The following is a 10790-nucleotide window of genomic DNA, read 5'->3' on the forward strand; positions in this document are numbered from 1 at the left end:
TCAAAACCACAGAACCTGCCTGCAATCACCTCTTCTCAGGGTGTACAGAGATTGAAATAGTGTCTCTGAATAGATACCTTGGAATTTTTATCGATGACCGTCTCTCTTTCATACCTCACATCCAGCAGCTGGCAAAGAGACTAAAATTGAAACTGGGTTTTTACTTTAGATTTAAGTCTTGCCTGTCCTTTGAGGCCAAAAAGAGACTGGTTGCTGCCACTTTTATGTCTGTGTTGGACTATGGAGATATGGTATATATGAATGCTTCTGCTCGAAGCCTGAGTGTTTTAGATTCAGTTCATCACGGTGCTTTAAGGTTTATCACCAATTTTAAGTCTTTTACACATCATTGTTTGTTGTACTCTCATGTTGGACGGTCAGATTTGACCACACAAAGAAAAAAATACCGGCATATTTTAATTTCTAAATGTATTTTAGGCTTGCTTCCTTGTTATTTACAGGTTTTTGTTTTTGTAAAAGCTGCAAGTGGTTACAGTCTGTGGTCCCAGGATCTATTGCTACTATCTGTTCCCAAGGCTAGAACTTGAATGGGGAAAAAAAGCTTTTAAATTTGCTGCTCCCTCTACCTGGAACACTTTACAAAAAGATCTGAAACTTCAAGAGCTGATTTCGTTAAACACTTTAAAAGTGTTTATAAATGACTTGGAGGCAAAAACATCAGTCTCTAGATGTTTTGACAGATGATTATTTTGCTAGTTATGTTTCTTATCTCTGCTGATATGTTTGTTTCTTATCTTCAAAATGTAATTTCACCATGTATTATGAGTATGATGTCTGTGTGGATGCTGTTGTGACCTTGTCTGTCTGTCAATTGTGCTGTTGGTTGTCTTGGCCAGGACACTCTTGAAAAAGAGATTTTTAATCTCAATGAGCCTTCTCCTGGTTAAATAAAGGCTAAATAACAAAAACAAACTAAGAATTTTTTTTTTCTCAATGCTGGTTTCACACATCTGTAGAACTGGACCCGAATAGCCGAATAGCCGACGATTCGCTCGCTGTGTTGGAATCCGGATATCAAACTTGATCTCCGAATATCCCTGCCGCCATGGAAACGGAGCCGTCACCGCTAACCTAAACACAGAAACTGGTCTTTGTAGCCAAATGCGGCCTGTGTGTCACGCTCACTTCAGGTCGTCAGAGCCTGAGTGCAACGAAGGCAGGGGACATCCTGGACAGGTCGCCAGTCTGTCACTACTACATTTAGAGACAGACAACCAAGCTCGCTCATACACACTTGGACAAAATTGTTGGTACCCCTCAGTTAATGAAAAACAAAAAACCCACAATGGTCACAGAAATAACTTGATTNGGTACACTTACTTCCTCCACAGAATACTACATCTTTTCAAATTTCTGCTGAAAAAATGATTGAGAAAGATAATTTTTCTTTTCTTGTGGCGTTGTTTAAATACACTGCCTTTATCTGAGAGGCACAGGTTTCAAAGATGATCAAATGCTTCCTTGTCAAAATATGTCAAAAAAGCAAATAATTTCCAAGTGTTCTTAACTGTTATTTTCATTCCATGTATCTGTCATACTGAACATTTCATCTGTAGTTTACTAAATACTTCCTGAACTGTATATGTAGCTTAAACAATTGTGCCTGATTATGTCGGCAGTATTGTTTTTTTAAAATTGCATTTTGTGGCTACCAGGGATCATGGGGACTGGACAGAAAGTCTCGACTGCAGCCAAATGTCAGAGACAACATGTGATCTTACTGCTCACCTCGTGCCCTTGGACAGGTAGGAACAGGTCTATGTCCTTTACCAATACATCTTCAACAGGCAGACAAGCAACACAGAATATCTTCTTTATTTAAGTAAATATTAATATGTAGTTTTGTTTGACAGGACCTACTCTGCTGACATTCAAATAGAATCTGCAGATATTGACGACAACTCTGATCCGGACGATTTACCTCACACTTTTTCTCCACAGTTCAACCCCTATAGAGAGAGTAAGTATCACATGCACAAACCATACTTGTATATTTGTGTGGACCCTCACTGACATAGTCATTCCTCAGCCACTTACTCCCTAGGCCCCTACCTCACAGCTAGATACTTTTCAGGGTCTCCTGGTGTCGTGTGGTGTATGGGACACAGGATGAGTGTTTAAATAAAACTTTATAACCTTAAATTCTTTTCTAAATTAACTTTTTTATTATTTTCCTCAAAAAAAAACTTTTTAAATGTTTGTGGACTTTTTTAAAAGCCTTTTATTTACGTTTTTTTTTTTTTTTTTAGATTTTTACCCTTCAACAATGCTTAAATAACTTTACATAACCTTAGAATAAAGCTTATATGGGGTGCTGGAGGATCTCAGGAAGGCAACAGCTTGCTGTGGCTGGTCCAGACCCCCTCCGTTTTCCTGATGAGCGCTGGAAGGCAATGGCTCACCATGGCTGTTTCCACGCTCGCTGGAAAAGTACTCGTCCTGGCGTCCTCAACCAAGTTCTACAAACCTATCTGGGCAGGAGGCAGTAACCTAACGGTGTCAACAAGCGAGCTGTTAACCCACATAGGTGGTGAGTATGCGGGCCCCCCCAGGTTCCGACTCTAGGAACAGCACGCAGGGTGTGGTGGTCCAGGGTCTCAGGACCTTAAACGTAGTCCAGTCTTCTATGAGGATTAACCTCCACCCATACAACACCCCATACCACACCACACACGACAAATGTCTTTTTTCCCCCAAAATCAATTGGGCTCCTTCAAATTCTCCACACCCCCCAAATTCTACAACCCCTAGTCCGACTTGGGTGACTAGGCCAAGGATGCACCGGGACCTAGCCTTCTCATCACCATCCCCTAACCCAACCTAGCGGGTCAAGCCGAGGATACAGCGCAGCCTATTTTCCAATAAGTTACCTTATAACATTAAATAACTTTACCTGGAACTTAAATTTACTTCATTCCCTCTCAACGTTTATTTACTTGTATATCTAAATTTTCATTGCCTTATTCATTTGTTTTCTCGTATAAGAAAAACTACTACAATTACTCAACCCATAAATAAAAGGGCAATAAGGAAACAAAAATTAGTAACACCAATAAAGATCCATAAAACAATGGAACAAAAATCATTTGTCTAGTAATTTTTAAGTGAAAATCTAACCCTCACAGGGTCTTAAACCCCCTCCCACCAAACTAAAGGCTTTATACTCCAATTAGAAAAATCCATCTCACCTCAATGGAACTAACGAATGGCTATAGTACCAAAAACAATATGTCTCTAACCACCAACAATAAAACCAACTGGCTATGGGACACATCCTGAGGCTTGATCAACCTCGGGCGGGCCTTCCTCAGAGGAGAGTGTCTAGTGATAAATGGTCGAACCACTCTATGAACCTGGGGTCCACTACTGATGATGTGTCATAAAACTATTAACAAAAAAAATGCTAAAATGATTGTTATTATTATTATTTTTTAGAAAAAAAAACCCTAAAATGTTGTTTTGACCTTCTTTCATCCATTCAAAACTACAAATATACAACCTCCATTACCTACTTTTTATGTGTAAACTGGAATCCTAAAAACCTACTTCTGACACAACAACCTAAACCTAATCTCTTTACCCCCCTCTCCCTCACCTCTTACCAGCTTCTACACAAATTCAGATATCCCACTAGACATGGCAGCCATACTGAAGTGGCTTAAGAGGATCTCCTCGACCCATCGTCCAGTTGTGAATATCTTGAAGCTCCTACATTTGAGCCTAACTAAAAAAACAGCTCATGCATGAATTCAGATATCCCACTGGGCACGACAACCATATTGCAGTAGCTTAAGAGGTTCCCCTCGACCCATCGCCCTAGTAAGGGTGTCTTGAAGCTAAGATACATGATTCAGAAATTTTTAATCCAAAACCTCCCTCTGTCCCCTTTTACCCCATCCCTCGCCTCTCGCCTAAACCTGACCTCTCTCTTTACCCCTCACCCTCACCTCTTTCACGATCACAGCCTTCAGTCACAAACAAACTCAAACAAAAAGATAAAAACAGAAACCAAAACCTCTTCAGATAAACAACATGACATGAACTGAGACAACGCAACCAGGAAAGGGAACTAATCAAGCACTGAAGAAAAGAAGACAAAGTCCAAAAACATATACCCAGAAAGGGGCCATGACTTAATTCAAGAACACAAACCAAAACGGACTGAAAAAAAATCAGAAACCAAAACCCATTCTGGAAAAACTAGATGACACCAGCCAGGACAATGTGATGAAAATAGATGAATCAACTACTGAAGAAAACAAAGGAAAAAAAAACAGACAAACTTCGAGGGCGGAAGCCCAAAGAAAGAGACTACAATCTCTACTCAAGAGCTCAAATAGGAACAACCTCTAACCTAACGGAGCAAGTCAGAAAACAATATGACACTAGCCATGACTAGAAGGAATCAGAGAGAATTGACAACGTGCGATGGCCAGTGCATTTCCTTTAACTTCCCACCCCAAACTGCTGTGTTGATGGACACGGCAGGGGAAGTTATCGAGACAGATTTTCAAAAACCTAACTGAACCTGATTCTAGCCTGAACCTTAAAACAAAGTCTGAACCCTCAAACCCCTGCTAAAATGTCCTGACTTTCAAAAACAGTTTTCAGTCCTAAATACTAGCCCTCATAAAGAGATACATGCAAAAGGACACGATACACAACATACGTTTTTCAGTTTCTGAAATGGTCATGAAAAGAAAAAAAAAGACAAGCTCTGTGCAACAAACAATCTTTTTCATTGTTTGAAAATTAAGGTAGCACATTGATGAACTGTGTTTCAGCTATTTGTCTTTTTCTCCTTAATTTTCCATTTTTGGTTATTTTTAAGAGTTATAATAATCATTGAGTGGACTTCTTTAGGCAGCAGCCAGGCCTCAGATACTTGCAATGCACAATATAACTACAGTATAACAGTACTGTCCGCGTGCGTACGAACATAAATCTTCACTTGGTTTACAAAGACGCGTGTTGTTGCCCTATATGGTGATTTGCAGGCGTTTCTGAAGGCAACGTGCACGAGTACGGAGGTGAAGAACAAGTGGGATTAATCAACACTGATATGTGTACGACCCCCGTACGCACTTTTGACAAATACAGATTTTTTTGTACTTACGCACACTCTAAAATTCATGCGTACGACAGAATTTAAAACCTATTCTACACACTGATGATAAATGAGGCCCCAGGTTTTCACAAGAAAGAGGAATGCTATGGTATCTTTCATACATGTGTCTGTATTAACCTTAAAGCTTGCAAACACAGTTTGATCAGTTGATGGACAGAGTAAAACAGTGCATTAGTTGTCATGTGAAAGAGAATAATTGGATTTGTTAAAAAGCATTTTGTTATGATTATTACAAAATCTAGCAGGTGCTAGTTTAAGTTATTCTGTGTGCCTTAGTGGGTATTTTAATTGTGCTTAAGTTTTCCCATTAAATAAGTGAATTTATTAATGATCTCAAACTGATGTGCACTTATGAAGGAAAGTACAAAAATATAAAGTTTGTCCCAAATTTGACCCTTGAGGCACACTATGCATAAAATGAGAAAATAAGATAATGTTTTGGACACATAGAACCTTCTTCTCCTGTTCTTCAACAAACAGAAGAAGAAGCATTTGAAAATGATTTCTGATGTACTCATTCAGCACCTCTGTCTGTCTCATGGGGACAGTGTAACTTGACAGCAGTATCTCTGAAAAGCCTGACAAGTAGTCTCACCATCACTGTTGGTTGGTCCTCTCCTCAGGTAACATCAGTGCTGTTGAATTCAGTGTGGAGGCCACCAATGGGAGCAAAGTAATTGTCAACATCACAGATCATGTGACCGCTCTTCATGATGCTAGTGGAAGGCCGCTCAACATCAGAGACATTCTCCAAAAGGATCTCAAGTACAAGATTAGCTACTACAAGTCCGGAAGCACAGGAAAGGTACAGAAATGACCCGTGAACACTGACACTAATACAAATACAACATTATGCTGAGTGGGAAAAATCCTTATTAGACTGTGAGGCTTTAGTGTTTGTGCTCTTTTTATCCAAAACACTTTACATCGTTTGTAAAACCACCAACCTAAAGTAGGTCAAGATCCTCACTTTGAGGCAGAAGACAAACATTTTGATGCCATGTAACTTAAGAGATTTAATGTCTGGCATCATTGCCATGTCTGGGCCAGCCATGTCCCATGTTCGGAAGGTTCATTGTTTTGTTTTAATTGTTTGTGATTATGAAATAGTGGGTCTCCTCCTCCTACTTAAGTCATCTACATGTTCACAGTGAGAAAAGGAATGGCGTACAGACGAAAGCTTCCTAACTATTGCTTGGTAATTCTGCTCATCTTTTTTCTTTGTCAACAACAAAATGCCAGAGGGGCCTAAATGGCAATGAGCAGTGGAAAGAAAAACACTTTTATGTTCTCTGATGTGTTGTGTTTTCTACCTACTGCTCCTTTACTCATTTTTGGTTTTTAAGTTCGGCTATTTTGTTGCCTTTCTGGAGTAAGTCTGTGACTCACTATTTAAAAATTGCACCCACAGAAATCCTTCAGGTCAGTCCCATCACTCAAAATTTGTTGAAGCACAAACAACAACGTTTGCTACGGTTGACTTTCATAGAATTGATCAAAAAGCTTAAACTTAAGTTCTAAACACCCTTGTCTCTCATTGCAAAAATACTTTTCATACTTCCTTTTCCCACTGTGAACATGTAGATGACTTAAGTTGGAGAAGGAGACCCAATAGTTCATAATCACAAACAATTAAAACAAAACAAAACAAAAAAAGCACAGTAATTATGGACTATCTTGCTTGTCCATCTAATAATACCAGTTAATTATAAGGNCAAGGTCAAAGTACATCAGTGTCAGATCGCACCATCCGTCGTTGTTTGAGCCAAAGTGGACTTCATGGGAGACGACCAAGGAGGACACCATTGTTGAAAACAAATCATAAAAAAGCCAGACTGGAATTTGTCAAACTGCATGTTGACAAGCTGCAAAGCTTCTGGGAGAATGTCCTCTGGACAGACGAGACAAAACTAGAACTTTTTGTCAAGGCACATCAGCTCGATGCTCACAGACGCAAAAATGAAGCATATCAAGAAAAGAACACTGTCCCTACTGTGAAACATGGAGGAGGCTCTGTTATGTTCTGGGACTGCTTTGCTGCATCTGGCACAAGGTGTCTTGAATCTGTGCAGGGTACAATGAAATCTCAAGACTATCAAGGTATTCTAGAGAGAAATGTGATGCCCAGTGTCAGAAAGCTTGGTCTCAGTCGCAGGTCATGGGTCTTGCAACAGGATAATGACCCAAAACACACACAGCTAGAAATACCCAGGAATAGCTAAGAGGAAAACATTGGACTTCTCTGAAGTGGCCTTCTATGATCCCTGATCTAAATCCTATTGAACATCTGTGGAAGGAGCGGAAACATGCCGTCTGGAGAAGGCACCCTTCAAACCTGAGACAACTGGAGCAGTCTGCTCATGAGGAGTGGACCAGAATACCTGCTGAGAGGTGCACAAGTCTCATTGACAGTTACAGAAATCGTTTGATTGCAGTGATTGCCTCAAAAGGTTGTGCAACAAAATATTAAGTTAAGGGTACCATCATTTTTGTCCAGGCCTGTTTCATGAGTTTATTTATTTTTAAATAATTTAAAGCAATGTCTGATTTTCATTGGTTAATTTTCCTAGATTTTTTTATTTATTATTACTTTTGTCAGATTTAAGTTATTTCTGCGACCATTGCGGGTTTTTCTTTCATTAACCGAGGGGTACCAACAATTTTGTCCAAGTGTGTATTCACACCTACGGACAATTTAGAATCACCAATTAATCTCAGCATGTTTTTGGACTGTGTGGGAGGAAGCCGGAGAACCTGGAGAGAACCCACGCTGCATAGTAAGAACATACAAGCTCCATGCAGAAAGATCCCAGGCGTCCTAACTGGGACGCAAACCTGGGACCTTTTAGCTGTGAGGTGACAGTGCTAACCAATGAGCCACCATGCACCTCAGCAAGAGACATGTTGATTGAATTTTGGGAGTACAGTCTTCAGGCTGAAGTGATTTAAGTCAGCAGTCTGAAGTTTGCTAATGGCAGCGTGGAGTTCATTCATTGCGAGCTTAGCATCAGGATCCCAGGAGAAATACATGGCAGTCATAACAGCAGCAGTGAACTTACTGCACAGATAGAAAGGTCTACACCTAACCATGAGACATTCCGGGTTAGCAGAACAGTGCATCTCAATTAACACGGTGTTTGTGCACCAAGCTTTGCTAAAATAAATGCACAAACCCCCACCTCATGGTAAATGGTATGGCTTCCTTCTACCTTAGTAGTACTCAGCACAANTAAAGGATTATCTTATCTTAGACGTTTCCGTATTGCAACACACCTGACTCAAATTAATGGATCTCCAACAGCTTGTTGTCAAGTTCTACACAAGTCTGTTAGTGATCCATTATTTGGGTCAAGTGTGTTGCAATACGGAAACGTCTAAAACCTGCAGGACAATAGCTCACGAGGACTGGAGCTGGAGATCCCTGATCTAGACAAAGCATTAATCATGAAGTTTTTTGAGAAGCGATGGCCTATTTCAATGACAAAATTTTAAAAAACAACCCAAGAATCAACAGTTCAAGTTCATTTGTAGTTCTAAACATATTTAGGGTGTTTTTTACTCATTTTTTGTCTCTCCCACGACGTTATTCCTCTCTCCTTCATTGTCTGTTGCAATTACATGCAAATTGCCAAGTATGTAAATTAGGTGATGTCGCCATTTAGCAACTTCTAGCAACTTTTAGGACAGCCAGTCGCTACTTTCCTTACTGAGGACTTGGCAACACTGGGCTCTATAAACCATGGAGAGCCCAGTGGTCTGGCTGTGTCCGCTGGTATGTTGTGGGAATCCCAGTAAGAGGAGGTCTTGATGAGGTTTGCCCGACAGACTATGGTTGAAATAATAAAAAAGACACACAAAAACAAACAAACAAAAGCACTGAAAGGAAGAGCTCTGAGCCGCCGCAGCTATGTGTGCCGCCATCGTAGATCTATCCCTATCGTAGATGGTGCAAAGGAAAAATAGAAAAACTCTTAACTGCAAAGACTGCCAAAGAATTCAGCACACTGTTCGGCATGTTTATAAGTGAGCTTCGGAGGGATTGGTTGGGGAATTTTGTTACCTTTGGGTAGGGTAGTTGTGTCCCCCTGTTTAGTCTTTAGGCTAAGCTAATCTTTAGGCTGGCTGTAGCAATACATTGAACACAGAGGACAATTTCCCCAAACATCAAACTACTGATTTAAGGAACCAAATAACTACAAACTTCACACTGTGGTTAGTATTGATTCCTGGTTTTAAAAGAAAATACTGAGTTAATAAAGATAAAATTGAAATAGTGTGTGTAACAGTACATTAAAACTATAGGTATCATTTTTAGATCTGATATATAAATTAGAAAACGTGTCAGTCTGAATGGTAAGTTATACAGATGTAAAAGTAAATGACTATAATGTGTTTTATTCCTACCTAACAGAGAGACATCATAAGTGATTCCAGTGTGGCAGAGGTATCACAGCTAGATTCAGGACAAAGTTACTGCTTCATGGTGGCAGCTTACATCCCGTCCAGACCCAAAGCCACCCAGCTGGGAACCTGGAGCAAACAACAGTGTGCATATGTAGATGGAAACGTCCTGCAAGGTGCGCACGATACAGTATACTAAATTACACTACACTACACTACACTACACTACACTACACTACACAAGACTACACTACATTATACTACACTACACTACACTACACTACACAAGACTACACTACATTATACTACACTACACTACACTGCACTACACTACACTACACTGCACAGGGAGTGGAATCCATTCAGTTCACTGAATAGAATGAAATGATAACTTACTCCAAACAGTCACAACTTTAGAGCCACCTGCCTAATATTTTGTAAGTCCCCTTTGTGCAGCCAACTCTGACCAGACATGGACTTTGCATGTCAACCCACATGTGATGGATAAAGTTGCAAAAACTCTTTGCAGCTAGAAATCAAACACTTTGGCAATGGCAGGACCACAGCCACAGATTCAGAAATACCAAGTCCTGCTTATGTTTTTTCGGATAAAACCTTTTATCTAGTGTGCTTAGAAGAATGACCACAAAGTACATCAGCAGGAAAAGCTATAAAACATTTCATTTCTATATTTCCTCCCAAAACTCTATGTATATTCTTAGGCCTTAATTGCATAGCTTGGGTCATTAGTTATCTGAGGTATATAAATACACACTCAACTGGTATTCCTCAACCTTTTTGTCTTCAGCATTGTTTTTTCCAAATGTCAAAAATACCACTCAAAGTTACAGGCTCCCATTCCAATAGGAAAAAAACTCAAAAACAATGAATCCCCAGATTCATCTAATTTAATAGACAAAGTGAAATACAATGTGTTCCTTTCTGACCATCAATGATATAGAACACGTCTCCAAGCATAATCTGACAGAAAGCACCATCCATCGATCCATTTTCTTCCGCTTATCCAGGGTTGGGTCGCGGGGGCAGTAGGAGGAGTAGGTCATTCCAGACTTCCCTCCCCCCAGCGACGCTTTCCAGCTCTTCCTGGGGGATCCCGAGGTGTTCCCAGAGAGATATAATCCCTTCAGCGAGTTGTGGGTCTGCCCCCGGGTCTCTTCCCTGGTGGACGTGTTCGGAAGACCTCTAGAGGAAGCCTCTCCAGAGGCATCCGAATCAGATG

The 10790-nt window shown here is 40.2% G+C and overlaps 1 protein-coding gene across 1 annotated transcript in view; it reads left to right on the forward strand.

The window, feature by feature from the left end:
* Nucleotides 1-10790, forward strand: part of LOC103363939 (tissue factor-like) — a 53647-nt gene that overhangs the window by 40350 nt on the left and 2507 nt on the right. The window contains exons 6-9 of the mRNA XM_008290918.1: nucleotides 1677-1766; nucleotides 1875-1981; nucleotides 5773-5954; nucleotides 9561-9726. Coding sequence (XP_008289140.1) covers nucleotides 1677-1766; nucleotides 1875-1981; nucleotides 5773-5954; nucleotides 9561-9726 — 545 coding nt within the window. The remainder of the gene's footprint in view (nucleotides 1-1676; nucleotides 1767-1874; nucleotides 1982-5772; nucleotides 5955-9560; nucleotides 9727-10790) is intronic.

This window comes from Stegastes partitus, unplaced genomic scaffold (assembly GCF_000690725.1).
Source record: "Stegastes partitus isolate 25-593 unplaced genomic scaffold, Stegastes_partitus-1.0.2 Scaffold703, whole genome shotgun sequence".
Lineage (NCBI taxonomy): Eukaryota > Metazoa > Chordata > Actinopteri > Pomacentridae > Stegastes > Stegastes partitus.